The sequence below is a fragment of the Vitis riparia genome, chromosome 6 (genome assembly GCF_004353265.1).
Source record: "Vitis riparia cultivar Riparia Gloire de Montpellier isolate 1030 chromosome 6, EGFV_Vit.rip_1.0, whole genome shotgun sequence".
Classification (NCBI taxonomy): domain Eukaryota; kingdom Viridiplantae; phylum Streptophyta; class Magnoliopsida; order Vitales; family Vitaceae; genus Vitis; species Vitis riparia.
In genome coordinates, this window is record NC_048436.1 from 22,020,850 (window position 1) to 22,040,150 (window position 19,301).

The 19,301-nt window shown below is 33.8% G+C and overlaps 4 protein-coding genes across 6 annotated transcripts; 3 read left to right on the forward strand and 1 right to left on the reverse strand.

Moving 5' to 3' along the window:
- Nucleotides 1–2,812: 2,812 nt before the first annotated feature.
- Nucleotides 2,813–4,369, forward strand: LOC117915609. Of its 2 annotated transcripts, none has more exons than XM_034831208.1 (2): nt 2,813–3,426; nt 4,045–4,369. In XM_034831208.1, the coding sequence occupies exons 1-2, from the start codon at nt 2,929–2,931 to the stop codon at nt 4,090–4,092; spliced, it is 546 nt and encodes a 181-aa protein (XP_034687099.1). In that variant the 5' UTR covers nt 2,813–2,928; the 3' UTR covers nt 4,093–4,369. The 2 variants fall into 2 exon arrangements, with proteins under 2 accessions (XP_034687099.1, XP_034687100.1); XM_034831209.1 differs by having other exon boundaries at nt 2,816–3,426; nt 4,048–4,369.
- Nucleotides 4,370–6,672: 2,303 nt separating this feature from the next.
- LOC117915669 (protein YLS3-like) lies at nt 6,673–7,959 on the forward strand. Its single transcript, XM_034831296.1, has 3 exons — nt 6,673–7,125; nt 7,221–7,316; nt 7,393–7,959. Exons 1-3 carry the CDS (start codon nt 6,789–6,791, stop codon nt 7,530–7,532), a joined length of 573 nt encoding a protein of 190 aa, XP_034687187.1. The 5' UTR covers nt 6,673–6,788; the 3' UTR covers nt 7,533–7,959.
- Nucleotides 7,960–9,480: 1,521 nt separating this feature from the next.
- Nucleotides 9,481–10,956, reverse strand: LOC117916660. Its single transcript, XM_034832799.1, has 2 exons — nt 10,432–10,956; nt 9,481–9,884 (listed from the first exon to the last, which is right to left on the reverse strand). Exons 1-2 carry the CDS (start codon nt 10,890–10,892, stop codon nt 9,881–9,883), a joined length of 465 nt encoding a protein of 154 aa, XP_034688690.1. The 5' UTR covers nt 10,893–10,956; the 3' UTR covers nt 9,481–9,880.
- Nucleotides 10,957–15,903: 4,947 nt separating this feature from the next.
- Nucleotides 15,904–17,751, forward strand: LOC117915539. 2 transcript variants are annotated; one of them, XM_034831109.1, is made up of 2 exons: nt 15,904–16,420; nt 17,418–17,751. In XM_034831109.1, exon 1 carries the CDS (start codon nt 15,959–15,961, stop codon nt 16,415–16,417), a length of 459 nt encoding a protein of 152 aa, XP_034687000.1. In that variant the 5' UTR covers nt 15,904–15,958; the 3' UTR covers nt 16,418–16,420; nt 17,418–17,751. The 2 variants fall into 2 exon arrangements, with proteins under 2 accessions (XP_034687000.1, XP_034686999.1); XM_034831108.1 differs by having other exon boundaries at nt 15,907–16,420; nt 17,451–17,751.
- Nucleotides 17,752–19,301: the final 1,550 nt, after the last annotated feature.

The following is a 19,301-nucleotide window of genomic DNA, read 5'->3' on the forward strand; positions in this document are numbered from 1 at the left end:
TTCATCTTATAATGGACTTCTAAAATCTCTGTCACCCTCGACGATGCTGAATTTTGTTATTGTACATGAAGACGCAGCATCCTCACGCCACTGGTGATCGGACATGAGGTATTTGGGCTGGCAACACCACCCAGGAACGTGACATGGTGGCAGCGAATAATGACACTGCAGCCGCGAGTGTAGGAGTTGGCTTGAGCGCCAAGTCTGCCGTTGTATCAGGACGCGCCTTGCTGTGAGCACGGCACACCGTTCCTGCTCAGTACGCCGTAGCTTATGTACCTGAAGCCCTTCACTGCCGCTGTAGCTGTTCTTCCCTTTGTGGATGATTGAAACTGTCATCACTGCACTTGCATTTCTGCATATTCATCAAGCCTCTCGTTGGAGTCCACTTGTGGATCCTTATTCATCAAAACTCCATACAAAATCACCAGATTTTTATATAAGAAATAAACACCCTTAACCAGTGTGGGAGCATTGAAGAACACGTGCACTTGTAGTCTTAGAAAATGAAATGTCCAAGGAGGCTATGCCCGCATCAACATGGTCATGCATGGTCATCAATGACTTCTTCCAGTGCTACAAACTCGGTAGTGAAGCTGAGAGAAATGTTTCCAACTGATTCAAAGTTGCATGCAGCCTCATGAAATCGCATATGGGATTCTTGTTCTCATTACCAATCGACTCCTCTAATTAACATCAATGATTATGAACTTAGGAGATGCGTCTACCATGTAGCCATTGCCGCTCTCCTGCAGCTCTTTCACACCGGCATCGCCATTTGAAACAAACCTGATCGATAAGGAAGCCAGTAGGAACAAATCTGGGTCTTGCAAGGCACCTCACCCTATGCCTGTCATCTTAAACCCTACTCACCACCTGCAGGCTCCTCCTTGGATCCTTTTAATCGCCTTTAGATCCACAAGGATAGAGCCAAACCAGTTTCATTCTCATTGAGGTCCAAAACAGAGCATTCATGAACACAGTCCGGTTAACAAACTCCTGCTTCATTCGAACCCATACATGGCCCCAGCTATTTTATCAATCGCAAGAAGCTAGACTCCATTTCTGAGACCTTCACTCGTAGAAGGAAACCTCAAGTGGGAGCCAAAAACAGAGATTCGGAAGGAAACACCCACGCACATAATAGGGAGAAGAAAACAGAGAGTACAATGGAATGAAGCTTTAAAAGAAAATAAAGAAAAAGACAAAATACCCAACAAATATACAAAAACCTATTTCATGTTTCTTTATCCGTGGGTTTGAAGGTCGGTGGATTAAACTAGAAAAACATCTTAAGAGGCAAAATAAATCCAAGATACAAGCAAGTTTTCTAATATCTAACAACCAAACCAAGCACAGTCAGGTTATCCTTGAATGAAACCAGAGGAATAGAGAATGGAACCACAATAATCAAATCGAAACAACCTCACGAACAATGCAAGATGATCACATGAACCAGAACATAGAGGAAGCATGATGATTATCAGTAGCCTATGAACCCAAAGAGTCTTACCTAGCTGTGTTTTCCTCAAGTAGAAGTTTGATTGGCTTTAAGCCAACCCTCTCTTCTCAGCCTCAAACTCCAAAACTCTCAAAAAGCTCCCTAGAATTCCTCACCCAAAAATCACCAAAGCCAAAAACTCCTCTGGCCAAAAGCTCCCTGCCGTCCTTCTTTCGTCTGCTTTTCACTCCCCCCCCCCCCCCCAAAACGAATTTCTTTTTTTTTTTTTTTTTTTTTTTTCCTGATTTGCCCCTCTCTCTAACTACCTGCAGGAAACCATCACCCCAAAAGCACCACTCTCCAGCATGCAGCCTGCTTTTTCTCTCTCATCCGCTCCCATGCAGCTGGCAGCCTGCAGGAACCTTCTAGAAGACCCCTCCACGTGTCAGCCTCTGATTTGCTTCCCAAAAAGCAAGGTTGATTCCCTTATAGCCACTAAGGAGGCGACACGTGGCTCGCTGGGGCTCTTCCACGTGGCAAAACCAGCTGTAGCAGAGAAAAGCCTAAATGGGGGTCTACAGTTTGTCATTATTTTTTATACATTTGTGGTTGATTCATTATGAAAACAATCTACTTAATGTTCTCGTATCCATGCATCATTGTCATAATCGTCAATGCATTGAAGTTTTATTTTGATAATTTCTCAAATTTTATTATCGCTTTAAAATTTTTCATCACAGTCATTAATGAATTATATAAACGTTTAATTGACACGATTGATCATTTGTGATCACTTGAGTCGATAGCTTCTATCATAATCATTGAAGCACGTCTTTAACGTTATTCGATGGTTTTGGATTAATTAAGTCAATACACTTCTATCATAATCATTGAAGCATGTTTCATCGATATTATTCGATAGTTTGTAATTAAATGAATCAATACACTTGAATCATAATCATTGAAATATTGTATGAATGATTAATCGATACGTTTTGATATTATACAATCATCACATGATTCAAAATAATCATTGTTATTCAAAACAATCAAAATATGTGGAATAAAATGTAATTAAGATCGTTTTGATAATTTATTGAGTTTAGGTGGACTAATACACACTTGGACTAATACACTACTATCACTAGCCCTGATGAAATCTTAATTATATTTTTTTTTAAATTATAACTTGAATATCATTATCTTATAAAAAAAAAATAATAAGAATCCACTCTATCGAGGTACCAGGTTTGTTAATCATAAGGTTGCACAAGACCACATGTGATCCTCCACACACCGCACCATTCCCCAACATGTGCGGACAAAATGTAGTAATTCGGACAGGGTTGAAATAATAAGTACTCCCCTCCAGCTTCCTCTCAGCTTCCTCAAAAGCCCCCTACTTTTCTCTCCATCCAAACACCCATTTTCTATCCCCAGAAAGAAGGAAACCCCCACTATCTCCCCCTAGAATCCTCGCCGAAACTATGATCGGACACCCAAAACCTCATCTGGGCCTCGCCCTAATCTCAATTTTCCTCATCGCAGCCTCTGCAACTCCGCTCTCCATCGCCCCAACCCCGCCAAAACCCTCAGTCTACGATATCCTCACGCAGTTCGGCCTCCCAAGGGGGCTCCTCCCAGACTCCGTCAAATCCTATTCCCTCTCCGAAAATGGCGAATTCGTGGTCAATTTGGAGGGCTCGTGTTACATACAATTCGATTACTCGGTCTACTACGAAGCTTCGATCACCGGCACTCTCAAGTACGGCTCCATCACCAATCTGAAGGGGATCGAGGTCCAGAGATTCTTCATGTGGTTCGATGTTGACGAGATCAAAGTTGATCTGCCCCCCTCCGATAGTATATATTTTCTGGTGGGGTTTATCAACAAGAAGCTCGATGTTCAGCAGTTTCAAACCATTCGTTCTTGCGGCAAGGGAGTCTCTGTTTCTTGCCGTGATCATTCCAAACAAGTTCTTCAGGTACTGATTCTATTTTCCTGGAAAATTTCAAATAAAAGGTGCGTACGAATCGGGAAAAAAAAAACCGAGAATAAAAGAAAATTTGAATTATCATTATGAAAGTTTATTATGTATTTTGACAATAAGTTGAATGGTTAGGTGGGCATGCAGACCACATGGATCAAACAAGTAGGTGTTAAGGGTTTGGATAAGTTCAATTATTAAAATCCTTGTGTTTCTTCCATTGATGAATAGAAAAAGGGTCATCATTGAATGTCTTTGATTGGTTTGTGGAAATTTGAGTCTGTTGACCTTATGTTTGGTTTTAGGAAAATCTGGGGAAAATATGTAATGGAAAGAATCTTGGAAAAATAGAAAGAAAAGAAAATTTTAATAATAATAAACAAACAAGGTGGGGTAGGTACGAAAATTTCTCGGATCCGTCCTGTCTTTGTCATATTTAAATAATAACATTTTCCCATAATGTAACGGGATGGCACGCAGACCCAAAAAAATGGCAGGATACCCGACAAAACACATCTCATTGTGGTCGATATTCAAGGGTTGTACCTATGTTACTAGGGCTGTGTCTCTTTCAGCGTAGAACAACTTTGAATCCTGGTTTTCTTTTGTCATTAGCAGCTCCCCGATGAGGTAGATGAAATCCAGAAGCTAATGGCGGAATAGACGAAACCGAAAAACGAGTTGCAGTGGGAGGAAACTATGAGACTGGGTTTTGATTCTTGTACAAGTCTGTTGTCTTCTGTGTCGGGAATAAATGTGAAGATTGATTTGGGTGGAGAAGGTGAACTCTGCACAATGTATGCATATGTATATACTGGTATGTTATCTGGCTTCTTTTCTCAATTGAACTGTTCTTTCAGTTCCTCCACTGGTATATATATTGATATCACAAGCTTCTGGTTTTGGTACTTCTATATCATTGCTTTCCCTTGGATGAAAATAGTTTTTGGGCTAAGGCCCAGCTCATGCGTAGATGTGATGGGTAATTAGTTGTAATTCCTAATCCAAAGTTGGATGGGTCCAAAAGCTGGAGGCCCAAGCGAGGTTGGGGCTAGGATCGAAGCAGGCCTGGGTAGGGACTAAATGTTCTGACCCAAGTCAAGACATGAAATCATCCAATGTACCATTAAAAATATCTGCAGGGCAGAAGTGTGGATTAATGTCTCCCACCTACATGAACACGACTACTTAAATTTAATATGCTCTCAACTGTAATTTGTCCTTTCCTTCGATTCATTCTTATCTTCATGATCCCCATAAATAATTAGCCTCTAAACAGGGGAAATACCCTGGTATTACCCACGTGGAAAGAGGGTCCCTTGGGCCCCGTTTGGTGTCTTCTATTATGTAGAAAACTAAAAAAAACAAAAAAAAAAAAACACATTTAACAACTAAAGAAAAGAAGAGAAGGTTTTGTTTAGTATTTGTTTTCAAAAATAGTTTTTAATAATAAATTTTTAAAATTTTTGTTTGATATTTTGTAAAACAAAAATCTGTTTAAAAATCTGAAATATTTTTCACATATTTTTAAATATGTTTTAAAAATATTTTTTATATTTGATATTTTATTTTTATTCATTCTAAATGTTTGTATTATTATTTTTTAAAACAATTTTTAAAAAATAAATTAAAACAACTAAAATATATTCTCTGAATGAAAGTTAAAAAAAAGGAACAGCTTTTTTATTATCAAAAGTGTTTTCTTTTTCTTTTTTTTTGTACAACAGTTCTTTCAAAAAGTAATTGCCAAATAGGTTATAGGTGTTTATAGATTATATATAAAAGTTAAAAATAATTATATAAATATGAAGAATAATTAAAAATAAAATACTATATATAAAAATTATTTTTATAATATATTTAAAAATGTAAAAAATATTTTAGGCTTTCAAATATATTTTTATTTTATAAACTTGGTAGAATAGTTTTAAAAATTGTTGTCAGACTATTAGCTTTAGTCCCAAGGGAACATTGTGGGAGGGAGGCTTTGTGGGTTTGATATTGGATTAAGTAAGAGGTGGGTATTCACGGATTAATCCAAATGCTATCACGGGTTGCCCTTAAACATCAATGTTTTTGGGTTTAGTCTAGATGATGAGTTGGATGTAAGTAAATAGAGACCATAAGTCTAATTTATTCTAAAAGTAATTAAAATCAATTTGACTTTGAAATTCAAAATATATTTAATAGAGTGTTTTCTCCTAAAATATTATTTTTTTAAAAATAACCCGTAAAAGTGTTCTTTCAAAAAATACTATAAATTTTTAAAAGTGTTTTTAAAATTTTATTAAATATTTAAGTTTTTTTTTAAAAAAAAACTTTTTAAACCAAAAAAAGTTAAAAAAACTTTTCAAAATTAGTGTCAAATGAACTTAAAATTTTTTATCTTAAAATATAATGGATGAATTTATAAATTAATTTGATTATAATTTAATAAAAATAAATTATTTTGATAAAGTTTACAATATTATAATAATAATAATCATAAATATTAAAAAATCCATCAAATATTGAAAAAATATAAATAATAAGAGATAGAAGTCTTATAATATGGATTCAATTTGGTTTGCATGGGTTATAAGAAAATAAAATCAAAAATCAAATCAATAACATCATTTTCAGAATTTCAAACTAGTCGGCCTTTATAGTGTCAAAAATCAAAGCGGTTGATCGTTTGTGATTGAACTGAATCAGTTTTTAGGTTTTCACTCACACCTTTAACTCAAAGCCACCTATTCTAAACAAGTTTTTTCAATACAATATCAAGAAGGATCAATTATGGAACCTTAGTCTCCACGAGCTTATTAGCTAAATAATAATGGACACGTGCAGCATTACCAACCACTTATCGTGCATTTCATAATTCTGCGCTACAAAACGCAATTATGGAGATCTGTCGGGTAATCCATTCCAGTGCAAGACAACTTGAGAAGGCATCTCGTATATTGGTTTCAACTGTTAAATGTGGTGAGGAGGACATGACAGCTAGATGGAGTAAATGGAGAGTTGTAGAGAAAGGTAAAGAAATTGTAGAACCATGGGCGCTACTCACTAGACCCCAATCCAATTCTTCTATATACAAAGTGTGTGGACCAAAGTGTTTGTTGCTTGTACTTTGAATACCGTACCTTCTCTTTTGAAGACGACAAATCAAGCCTTCACATGCGAAACCCTCCATCACAATTATTTCAACCCCGCCTCTTTTTGAGGCCCGTCCCTTTATGGGGTTTTCACCATTTTATCAAAAAAAACAAAAAAGAAAAAGGAAAAAGGAACGAAGGCATAAAAAGAATGGATCATCCACCATAGGTATCTCTTTTTCTCTGTTTTTCTCTGAGGCACACATCAAACACCTTGGGATGGCTTCAAAATATGTGAGAATTCTGGGGTTGTTAGACTTGTTGGTGATGATGCTGCTCATGTCTGCGAGCGCAGACTTCGCCAAGGATAGGCAGGAGTGCGCAGACCAGCTGGTTGGCCTCGCTACTTGTCTTCCTTATGTACAGGGTGAAGGGAAGGCCCCCACTCTTGACTGCTGTACTGGGCTCAAACAGGTTCTGCAGAAGAGCAAAAAGTGCCTATGCGTACTGATCAAGGATCGGGACGACCCGAATCTTGGCTTCAAGATCAATACTACGCTTGCTCTTAGCCTTCCCACCGCCTGCAATACACCGGCCAACATGTCTGAGTGTCCTGGTAAGCACGCATATGTATATGAACATGAGTGAATGTATTTTCAGGTCTGTCACATAATTTGATCTGTTTTTGGAATATGCCTGGCTTGGATCCAGCTCTTCTGCAACTCCCAGCAGGCTCACCTGATGCTAAGATATTCGAGGAGTCCGGGAACAGCACAGCTACAACCAAAAGCACCCCAGTTGCAAGCGGTAAAAGACCTGAATCAATTCTCTGTCGATTTCTTTTCCTCTGTTTTGAACTGAATTTAGATCTCTGCTGTTTCAGCTAAGGCCAACTCGACTAGCAGTGGATCGAGCTCTGAGATGAAGAGTGGTGGCTGGCGGAGGAGGAGATGGGTGGGAGTAGAACTGGTTTTTGGGCTTCTCTTCGTGATTGTTTCTCACCTCCTGCTTAGTTCGCTTTGATGTTTACAGGCAAAACATGTCCACACAGTCACCTTTACTATCTTGATAAGCTTCATACCCTGTCGCATACTTATTCTATGATCGGTTTCTCTCTTGCTTTCATTTGTTCCATACCAATTCAAAATGACCACATCCCTAACATGGAAGAGCTACCATCATTAGTTTATTGAAAATATCTCTTTTGATGAAGATCACAATCTAAAGTAAGAAGATGAGTCTTCTTTTTTGCAGTGGGTGGGGCGGCTGGGAATCTGGGATTGGGTGTTTATCTAGTATGGAGGTAAGAAATAGTGAAAATTTATACCATGAGTCTTCCTTTTTGCAATGGGTCGGCCCAGCTCGGATTGTGTGTTTATGCTGTACTGAGGTAAGAAATAGTGAAAATCTATTCAGTGTGAATACAATCTTTCTAATAATTGTGTTTAAATGACTCAACACAAATGTCCATCGTTAGTTAATTACATAGATAACACCTAACTCATTTAATAAATGGGTTGAATTAATTTGTATATTAATGAACATTCCATGCAACACAATGGTCGGGGATTAACTTCAATACCATTTATAATGATCTGTTCTCAATCATGCATATATCGACTCCTTTAAGCAAAATGGACAATAACTATAAGATTGAGAGTAGGTTGGTACAAATGTTATCAAAATTAATCCTTAACCCTAGTGTGAGATTTTATTTAGCCTCACGTGTCCATCTATTTATTTGGCCTCATAATCCTATAAAAGACAACGAGAATGTTGTGTTTGTATGGGATGATTTTAATATTTCATATTGGATAAGAGAAAATATTCATGACTCTATAATATGTATTTTAGATGCATTTTAAAAACTCTAAAAAGTCTTTTGGACTCAATTTCAAAACAATTTTTAAGCAAAGATGTAAATTTGCCCCCCTTGACCAAAAGCCGAAAATTTTTGGGCCAAGGCCCAGCTCTACCTGGCTTGTAAATGTCAGCCTTGTTTAGAAAAACTCATTGTTAGATATGCTGTTCATCCTGTTCAAATTCAAACATTGATGAACGACATTTTAGGTAACCAATTACATTTTTCATCAATTTTTAATAATTGTGAATCCTTGGATGGGTCCAAAAGCTCGAAGCCCAAGCTACATTGGGCCTTGGATCGGACCGGGCCTGGGTAGGAACTGAATTTTATTACCCATGTCCAGAAATAAAATAGCCAATGTACCATTAAAAACACTAAATAGAATAATTTCACTATTCATTCATTAGTTGCATTCTTCATGTGAGTTTTTCTTCTTTTTTTTTTAAATCAAGTATTTATATGAAGATATTTTAGTTAATTCGGGGAAAATTGAATCATCCCTTATTCTATTTCCCTCGTCAAAAGTATTTTGAGTAAATAAATGAATGTGCATGCCATTTTTATTAAACTAGTTATTAAATGTATTTATGAAAGAAACAAGTGGAGGATAAAATAAAAAGGAAAATTTTAGGATATGTTTGATGACCGTTTTTGAAAATAGTTATAAAAAGCAGTTTTTAAAAATAATTTTTGAAATTTGTTTTCACATATTTTATAAGAACAAAAGTCTATTTAAAAATATAAAATAATTTTACTCTATTTTTAATATTTTTAAATATACTTTAAAAATAATTTTTATGATGTTTTAGTTTTAGTTATTTTATATATTTGTACAATTATTTTTTTAAATAATCTTTAAAAAATAAGTGAAAATAATATAAAATAACTAAAAAATATTATCAAAAACACTTTATTTTCTATTATTAAAAAGAGAAAATAAAAAACAGGTTTCTATATCGTATTTTCCTGGCTTTTTTGTTTTTGAGAACAGAAAATGGGTCTAAAATCAATTGTCAAATAGACCCTTATGACTTTGGATTTGATTTGTTTCTTACAAAATACCAATGCATTAGGCCCTTTTTTGTTGTGCTTCAACAACACCCATAGTAAAAACAAAGAATGTATTAAATTAAACCATTAGACTAGAAACTACAATAGTTAAGAAATTGCAACCTTTCAAATACAAACCATCGGATCTACGAATATTCGACAAAGTTACAAAAGTTGTACCTATGGTCCGACCCCTAAAAATAAATAGGGGTAAGGAAAGAGCAATAGATTGGACCTACCTATAAAATCAAAAAAAGTCCCTTCATAACTAGTCATTATACATAATATCAAATAATTTCTATTATCTAACTATTTAACCTTTTAGATCAAATTGATAATTTAACTAATCACTCGACAAGATGAAATCAAATTACCAATTTGTCCTTACCCATAAGTGAATGAAAGTGAAAAATCTAAACTAAATGTGAGGCTGGAGGCCATGGGGATGAGGTAGGGTTCACCTGCATCAGAAGTATTTGAACTTAGTAACCCTCTAGATAATAGCTTCCATTATGAAAAATAATCATTAAAAAAAAAAAAAAATCCTCCAAAGGGCAATCAAAAACCCTAATTTTTCAGCACTAATATCATGCTAAAAGTTTTCTTCTATCATTAAAACCCATAAACCAAAATCTGTCTTCCACCTGTGATCCCACTGTAGTACACCAGTACTGAACGAAATTTCTGAAAATTTTCCCGGAAAATTCTAACGCCCATAAACAAACAAAGAACTACACAAAATCAATTAAAAAGAGAACAAACCAAAATGGACGAAGAAATTTTCTCAAAATTTGAAAGAATTAAGCTTAGATTTTTCTTTTTTCTGACAGCAAAGCCCGAAACCAGGAACCTCTGAAAACTTTGGTGGGAAATTCAAACTCAAATAACCAAACAAAGAATTACACAAAACTAAGAAAAACCCACAATCATTCATGTCACAAAAGCAACCAAACACCAAAAGATTCAAACAAACAAGCAGAAAATCACAGGGGAAAGAAATTCAATTACCTCTCAAAGGCCTGAGTCAAAACCTTGTGCTTACAAATGGGGACCATTTCGAACTGTTTCGCCGGCAGCTTCTCCGACAAGGGACCGATGTGAAACCGAAGGAACCCTAATGCGGAATCGATTCCGGTGACAGGGACCCAAAAGAAGAGCTTCTTGGTTTGAATCCCGGTGACATTGGTGACGGACCCATATTCGATACGGCCCCTAATCTTCTTGTCGTAGAAGACAAGCCTGTTGAACTGAACGTAACAGGAGTGGTGCATGTGGATGTCGAATTCGCCGGACTCTGATATGGAATAGAACTTGACGGTGGAGGGGATGAGGCCCTTCGGGAAGCCGTACGGAGGGAGGAGGTCGTGGAAGTCGTCGAAGGGGGGGAGAGAGAGGTGGGTTTGGAAGAGGAGGGACAGAGAGAGGAGGAGGAGAGAGATTGAAGCCATGGAGGACGGGGTGGAAGCCATGGGTGAAGAGACTGAGCTTCTGTGGCAGTGACAGAAAGAAAGAAGAGAGGTAATTTGGAGAGAGTCCGGAGGGTAAAAGCGGAAGAAAATTTTGTTTTGTTTTGTTTTGTTATGTTTTTTTTTCTTTATTTATTCAATTATGATGGGGAAGATGGGAAGAAATGGGACAGGGAGAAACGAGACGGAGGTGAGGGTAGGGTTCGAGGAAGGAGAGGGGTAAAAAGTACATTTCACTTTACTATTTTATTTCAAAAAATACAAATAAAAAATGAAGGTGTTACATTCGGTTTTCAACTTGCAAAATGTTTGGTTTGGTAAGAAAAAGTAGAACAACTACTTTGAAAAATAGAAAGTTAGTGCGAAAAAGGGTGGTAAAATTATTCTTATGATGATGAGGAAGAATGAGTTCTTAGATAGTGATTGTAATGATCCTTTTTAATCTAAAAAAGAATTGAAAAAAAATTAAATGCTTCTTAAAATTTTGGAAATACTTTTGAAAGTCTAAAAAATCACATATAATGTTTTGTAAATAAACAATTGATAAGTGATTCCCTTAAAAATACTTTTAGAGAAAATACTTTGAGTAAAAACACTGTCTAATGTACTTGAAGATTAGGAATGATGATGTATTTTTTGACCCATTAATTAAGTTTTGATCGGATAATTAGAAATATGATTCTTGCAAAAAAAAATTGTTCATTTGAAAAGTGGGAGGGTAGTGTTTTGAAGAAAAAACTAGAATCCTATTGGGCTTCAAGTCATAAGGGCCTTAACAAGCCCAAGTTAATTCAACGACAAATCCAATTGGCCTTTGGGCTTATTATGGTGGGATATAGGGTCAATGGAGACATCCTTTAATATAAACCCAAATCAATAACCTAATCAATTGGGCTTAAGGCCCAAAATGAGTTTTAATGTTATGTCAAACCTAATCAAGCAAAATCAAACCAAACGACATTAAAAAGGTTTGGTTTAGTTCAATTTTCTATTAAAAATCTAATTGGTTCGATTGTTAGTTTGGTCGATTTTTCTTTCAAAAATCGATCAAACGTAACTTATATAAACCCCTTCCTTGTTTCATATACTTTTAGTTGTTATGATTTGACCGATCTTCTTATTCTTTTAAAAAAAAAAAAAAAAAAATATGAAGAACAAAATTACCCACTTCTAAATATGAAAGAATTTTCTAGAATTTAGCAAAGATTCGATTATAATGAAAAACCTAGAAATTAATGAAAACACTTTTTTTTGATGTAAAAGAAGAAAAATGATCAATTAACTAAATGAATTCCTTGAATGGTTTTGCCTAAATAGTTAATAATATAAATATTAATGTTGACATTTAAGGCAATCACTTATAATTAAAACCCTAAAAGCAAATGGAAAAAAGAAATCATAATGGATGAAAAATAATCAATGAATTGCTTGGAGGGTCTTACCTAAATACCTAATGATATAAATTATAATGTTGACATTTATATTATGAGTGTATTTCCTAAGTCAATCACTTATAATTAAAGAAATAAAAAATTAATTTAAAATGCATTTTCTTCATAAAAAGATGAAAAATGATCAATGAAACAAATGAATTCTTTTAGACCATCTTGCCTAAATGGTTAATGATACATAGATTATAATTTGGATATTTATAGTGTAGTTCATTTAGTATAGAGCTACCAAGTCAATCACTTACAATTAATATATATATATATATATATATATATATATATATATATATATATATATATATATTTCACAAAAAAATGAAAAATAATCACTCAAATGGGATGAATTAATTATAATTTTGACGGGCATGACAATTTATGACTCTCTACACCCACCTCATTACAAAAATAGAACAAAAAAATAAAAGAAAATAGAAAATGTGGGTGTATTTAACATCACTCAATCACAAAAAAAATAATATATATATATATATATATATTACTTTAGATAAACAAAATAAAATAATGCCATTTTTTTTCTCAAATTAATTAAATATTTTTAATATTTTGGTTTCATGAAAATAAATTACATGACAAAATCCAACACCCAATGAATGAAATGAATACCTCTGAAAATGTTTTATTTTCTTTGAAGTGTCAAAGTTAGATTTGGCAAAAGAAGAATAAAATAACATTTTCATAATTTTATGTCAAATTTTATTTCAAAAATTTTAAGATACCAAAGGATGTTATACTTATAAGTTATTGATAAGATTTTGTATCTTTGTCACATTATTCGTACCATTGGTCATGTATTTCACTCGTATTTTCAACACCTTAATCATATTCTTTATATTCTTCAAACCTTTAATCATATTTTTTATACAATTGGAATATTTTTTTTTTTGTTCAATATTCATATTCTTATAGACCACAACATTTGGAAGTGTTAATGACTTGCATATTTTAAATTGGATGAAGGCATTCAACGCAAACTAAAAAATTCTATTTGATATCAAAACTTAAAAAATACGACGTTTGAATGGAAAAAGAAAGATGGAAATATAACCCCTTTTAATTTTGTATTTTCTTTGAAGTTAGGGTTAGCATTATGATTACGGTGAGAGGGAAAGAAGAAGATAAAAATATTTTCATGATTTTATGTGTCTAATTTTTATTGAAAAAAAAAAAGTAGAAGAATTAGGATTAGAAGTGATAGGAAAAAAGACGAGTACTTTTTTCCCAGTTACATTTTTTCATACTTGGATCACATTTTTAATATCTTAGATGAAATTTTTCGTAAGCTTGCCAAATAAATTGTTCATTAGAAAAGTGGAAGGGCAGTGTTTTGAAGAAACACTTGGGTTAGCATGCATGCAAACCTAAACTAGAATCCTATTGGGCTTCAAGTCATAAGGGCCTCAACAAGCCCAAGTAATTTCAACAACAAATCCAACTGGCCTTTGGGCTTATTATGGTAGGATATAGGGTCAATGGAGACATCCTTTAATATAAACCCAAATCAACCTAATCAATTGGGCTTAAGGCCCAAAATGAGTTTTAATGTTATGTCAAACCTAATCAAGCAAAATCAAACCAAACGACATTAAAAAGGTTTGGTTTAGTTCAATTTTCTATTAAAAATTTGATTGGTTCGATTGTTAGTTTGGTCGATTTTTCTTTCAAAAATCGATCAAACTTAACTTATACAAACCCCTTCCTTGTTTCATATACTTTTAGTTGTTATGATTTGACCGGTCTTCTTATTCTTTTAAAATAAAAATAAAAAATATGAAAGAACAAAATTACCCACTTCTAAATATGAAAGAATTTTCTAGAATTTAGCAAAGATTCGATTATAATGAAAAACCTAGAAATTAATGAAAACACTTTTTTTGATGTAAAAGAAGAAAAATAATCAATTAACTAAATGAATTCCTTGAATGGTTTTGCCTAAATAGTTAATAATATAAATATTAATGTTGACATTTAAGGCAATCACTTATAATTAAAACCCTAAAAGCAAATGGAAAAAAAAAATCATAATGGATGAAAAATAATCAATGAATTGCTTGGAGGGTCTTACCTAAATACCTAATTATATAAATTATAATGTTGACATTTATATTATGAGTGTATTTCCTAAGTCAATCACTTATAATTAAAGAAATAGAAATTAATTTAAAATACTTTTGCTTCATAAAAAGATGAAAAATAATCAATGAAACAAATGAATTCTTTTAGACCATCTTGCCTAAATGGTTAATGATCATAGATTATAATTTGGATATTTATGGTATAGTTTATTTAGTATAGAGCTACCAAGTCAATCACTTATAATTAAAAAAATAAAAAATACATTTATTTCACAAAAAAATGAAAAATAATCACTCAAATGGGATGAATTAATTATAATTTTGACGGTCATGACAATTTATGACTCTCTACACCCACCTCATTACAAAAATAGAACTAAAAAAGAAAAGAAAATAGAAAATGTGGGTGTATTTAACATCACTCAATCACAAAAACTAAAAATAAAATCTTTTTTTTTTTTTTTTTACTTTAGACAAACAAAATAAGATAATGCCATTTTTTTCTCAAATTAATTAAATATTTTTAATATTTTGGTTTCATGAAAAGAAATTACATGACAAAATCCAAAATCCAATGAATGAAATGAATACTTCTGAGAATGTTTTATTTTATTTGAAGCGTCAAGGTTAGATTTGGCAAAAGGAAGAATAAAATAACATTTTCATAATTTTATTTCAAAAATTTTGAGATACCAAAAGGATGTTATACTCATAAGTTATTGATAAGATTTTGTATCTTTGTCACATTATTCATACCATTGGTCACGTATTTCACTCATATTTTCAACACTTTAATCATATTCTTTATATTCTTCAAACCTTTAATCATATATTTTTATACAATTGGAATTTTTTTTTTTTTTGTTCAATATTCATATTCTTATAGACCACAATATTTGGAAGTGTTAATGACTTGCGTATTTTAAATTGGATGAAGGCATTCAACGCAAACTAAAAAATTCTATTTGATACCAAAACTTAAAAAATACGACGTTTGAATGGAAAAAGAAAGATGAAAATATAACCCCTTTTAATTTTGTATTTTCTTTGAAGTTAGGGTTAGTATTACGGTGAGTGGGAAGATAAAAATATTTTCATGATTTTATGTGTCTAATTTTTATTGAAAAAAAAAGTAGAATAATTAGGATTAGAAGTGATAGGAAAAAAGACTCGAACTTTTTTTCGAGTTACATTTTTTCATACTTGGATAACATTTTTAATATCTTAGATGAAATTTTTCGTAAGTTTGATCATATTCTTGGTATTCTTATCTGACTCCGGTCCAAATAAAATTACTCAAGACATTGAAAAAATACCTGAAAAATGTTATTTCCATATCAAAGACTAACTTGAGATTTACATATTTGAAGGGAAAAAGGAAAGTGAGGGCTTGAACCCTTACAATTTTGTGTTGTCCACTACCCACCTAACATTATTCCAATCTTGCCCCTCACAATCCCTCTATATTACTGTTTCCGTCTCTAAGTATCTTGCCTCATACGGAAACCCAGTCTCTGCATCATCCATGGCTTCCGCCTATTCATCCATGGCCTCAATCTTTCTCCTCCTCCTCTCTCTGGCCCTCCTCTTCGAAACCCACCTCGCCATCCCCCCCACCGAGGACGTCCACGACCTCCTCCCCCATTTCGGCTTCCCCCGGGGCCTGATCCCCTCCTCCGTCAAGGAGTACTCTCTGTCGGAGGATGGAGAATTCGAGGTCCATATGGATCACCCCTGCTACGTTCAGTTTGATGACCTTGTGTACTACGACAAGAAGATCAAGGGTCATCTCAGTTATGGGTCGGTCTCCGATGTGACCGGGATTCAAGCCAAGAAGTTCTTCTTGTGGGTCCCCGTCACCGGAATTGATGCCGCCTCCGGTTACATCCAGTTTCACGTCGGAGCCTTGTCGGAGACGCTTCCAGCGGAACAGTTCGAAAATGTCCGCGTCTGTAAGGCCAAGGCGTTGATTGATTCTATCTGAGAGGTAACTGAATTAATCCATTTGTTAATTAATTGTTTATGTGAGGGTTTGGCTGCGTTTGGGATGTGAATGATTTTGGGTTTTTCTCAGTTTTTTATATTCTCTGTGTGATTCTTTGTTCGTTTGTTTGTGGGTATTACTATTTTCCTGGAAAATTTCAGAAGCTTGTCCAGTTGTTGTGAGATTCCAGTTCAGAAACAGATCTTGGTTTCTGGGTCAACTGTCCCAAAAAACTTAAGCATAATCCTTTCACTTTTTCAGAAACAAGCGTTTTAATTTATTCGTTTCTTTAACTGAATTTATGCAATTCTATGTTTGTTTGTGGGTGTTAGTATTTTCCTGGAAAATTTCAGAAGCTCACCCAGTAGTTGTGAGATCACGGGTCAGAAACAGATTTTCGTTTCTGGGTTTACTGTCAGAAAAAAAATTAAGCATCATTCTCAGTTTTGAGGAATTTTTTTCAAGCATTTTAATCGATTCTTATGCCTTTTTTCTTTGTTTGTTTGTGGGTGTCGTTATTTTCCTGGAAAATTTCAGAAGTTTGTTGAGTAATTGCGAGATGATAGACAGATTTTGGCATTCAGATCGATTTCATCCAAGTTTATCCATATATGTGCATAACCAAAGGATTCTTGAACTCAACTGAAAGTAACATTTGATTTTTGATTTTTATTTTTTATTTTTTTTTCAGAATTTGTTCTGAAAGGAGTGATTTTAGAACAACATTAGAAGCATGTTTCAAGTGTTTTTTCAAAGCATGCTGAGAAACAATTGAAAACACTGAGAATAGATTATTGTTTGTTGTTGAGTTCTAAAATTTTGTTCTTAAAAACAAGTACAATGGTTCTAAAAGACTAATATTTGAGAATCCTTTTTCGAAAATGTTGTCAAATTTCGAAAATGATGTTTTGAAATCATTGAGAACCATTTTAAGAAAAGTTTCGGGTTTCGGGTTTCGGGTTTTATGATATTTTGCATGATGGAAGCTATTATCTTGTAGAGTGATGCTGAAGTTAGGATAATTGTGGTGCAGGGGGAGCCTAAATGAGTGATGATGGAAGGTTGGTGTAGCCAGGGGGAGGTTGAAGTTTCCAGTTTCCAGTTTCGTCCATATTACTGGGTGAAGTAAAGATGCAGATTTGGAAGTAGTATCAGATTGTTGTAATATTAAAATATATCCCAAAAATAATACCATTACTTGTATCCACTATCCACTCCTCACCAACTCATCTCATACATCTGTCTTTTGTAAATCTCTTGCTTTTTTTTTTTTTGATCACTTATCACACTATGAAAACATTGTTTCTCTTAAATTTGTTGTTTTTCTTGTAGCAGTTTTGTCTGCAGTTAGGGTTTGGGCTTTTAGATGAAAACCCCAACACATTTTCAAAATTTATATAATTTAGGAATACCAATATTGAAAAGGGTTGTCTGATTAAAAAGATCACCCAAAACCCGGTTTTAGAAATTTAACCTTTCATCCTCTTTTGACTTCATTTCAACAAAATGATCGTTTTTTTAAAAACTATGCATAAATACTTGTAATGATATAGGGTATTTATGTCAAAAATTGATTATTTTCCACATAAGATGTTAGAAAAAAAAGATATAAATATTTCATTCATTCGACTATCCTTCTTTATAAAAAATTTGAAGTATGGTATAAAGATAAGTCATAATTTTAAGCTATGCAAAAGAACTCAAGATTCTTATGTCTCATGGATATTATTAAATCATTATATTAATATATTTTTATTTTAAAAAAAAAACTTAATTTAAAGTGGGTATTATTATTATTTTCATGTACTTCAAACTTTTTTCATTGATTTAATTTTATTATATGAATATTAAATAATTTAAAAAATACCAAACATGGTATGAAATATCAATAATCGATCGGAAAGAGCTCTCTAGGAAATCACATAGCAAAGGCCAGAAACGGAAACAACTAACTAACTTTCCTGGAAATGAACCCGGAAAATCTCTGGTCCTAATTTTGTTTCTACTTAGACTCCTACTTGAGTCATCCGTTCATTTATTAGAATATTTTCCTACTTTGGAGCAATTCTCAAAGTAACACCAAAAAAAGGGAAAGCCCCAAGAAGAATCCATTCCATAAAGCTTCTCAATAAAACAAAGAATTCAGTTTGAACCTTTTGGTTTTGGCCTCACTCCAATTATGCCTTCCAAGCATCATCAACCAGATTTTAATGCCATTTCAACCTTCTTTACTCCATGCTTTTGCTTTCATCCATGCCAAACCCATGCTTCTATGCCCAGTTTACTACCTAAAAATATAAGACTTTCGTCGTCTTTTCCCTTCTCTTTCCCTCAATCCACATCAAACTCATGCTTCTAATCCGACATTTGTAGCTATAAATGTAGAGGATCGCGCTGTTCCCAAGCACCACCAAACCATTCTCTCTTGTTCTCCCTCAACCCTATCTGACAACAGTTTTCTCCACTTTCAAGCTAGAACACCCTTTTCTGCAAAACCGTCTGGGTTGTTGTAATGGAGCGTTATGAAGAGGTTTATGGGAGCCGGAGGATGAATGAAAAGGAGAATTACGACATGAAGCATGGAAATAGGATGAACGACAATGAGAATTGTGCTATGAAGAATGGAAGGAAGGGGGGATCGTTGATGGTGGAGGATGAGGGAGGGGATATCAACGAACGGGCTGAAGCTTTCATCAAGAATTTCCACAATCATCTGAAGATTCAGAGGGATGAGTCGTTCAAACGTTACAAGGAGATGATCGCTCGAGGGACTTGAATTATATGCACAGTTCGAATGTATTGGAAAATAAATTTGGGCAAAAAATTAATGCTTTCTTATCTAGTATGAGCTGATGAATGGAACTTTTTACAACTTCAAACATTA

Coding starts and splice junctions, on each gene's coding strand:
- LOC117915609 (XM_034831208.1), top strand. CDS start 2,929: ATGATCGGACACCCAAAACCTCATCTGGGCCTCGCCCTAATCTCAATT. Junction 3,427..4,044: donor ATTCCAAACAAGTTCTTCAG/GTACTGATTCTA, acceptor TTTTGTCATTAG/CAGCTCCCCGATGAGGTAGA.
- LOC117915669 (XM_034831296.1), top strand. CDS start 6,789: ATGGCTTCAAAATATGTGAGAATTCTGGGGTTGTTAGACTTGTTGGTG. Junction 7,126..7,220: donor CAACATGTCTGAGTGTCCTG/GTAAGCACGCAT, acceptor GCTTGGATCCAG/CTCTTCTGCAACTCCCAGCA. Junction 7,317..7,392: donor AAGCACCCCAGTTGCAAGCG/GTAAAAGACCTG, acceptor CTGCTGTTTCAG/CTAAGGCCAACTCGACTAGC.
- LOC117916660 (XM_034832799.1), bottom strand. CDS start 10,892: ATGGCTTCCACCCCGTCCTCCATGGCTTCAATCTCTCTCCTCCTCCTC.
- LOC117915539 (XM_034831109.1), top strand. CDS start 15,959: ATGGCTTCCGCCTATTCATCCATGGCCTCAATCTTTCTCCTCCTCCTC.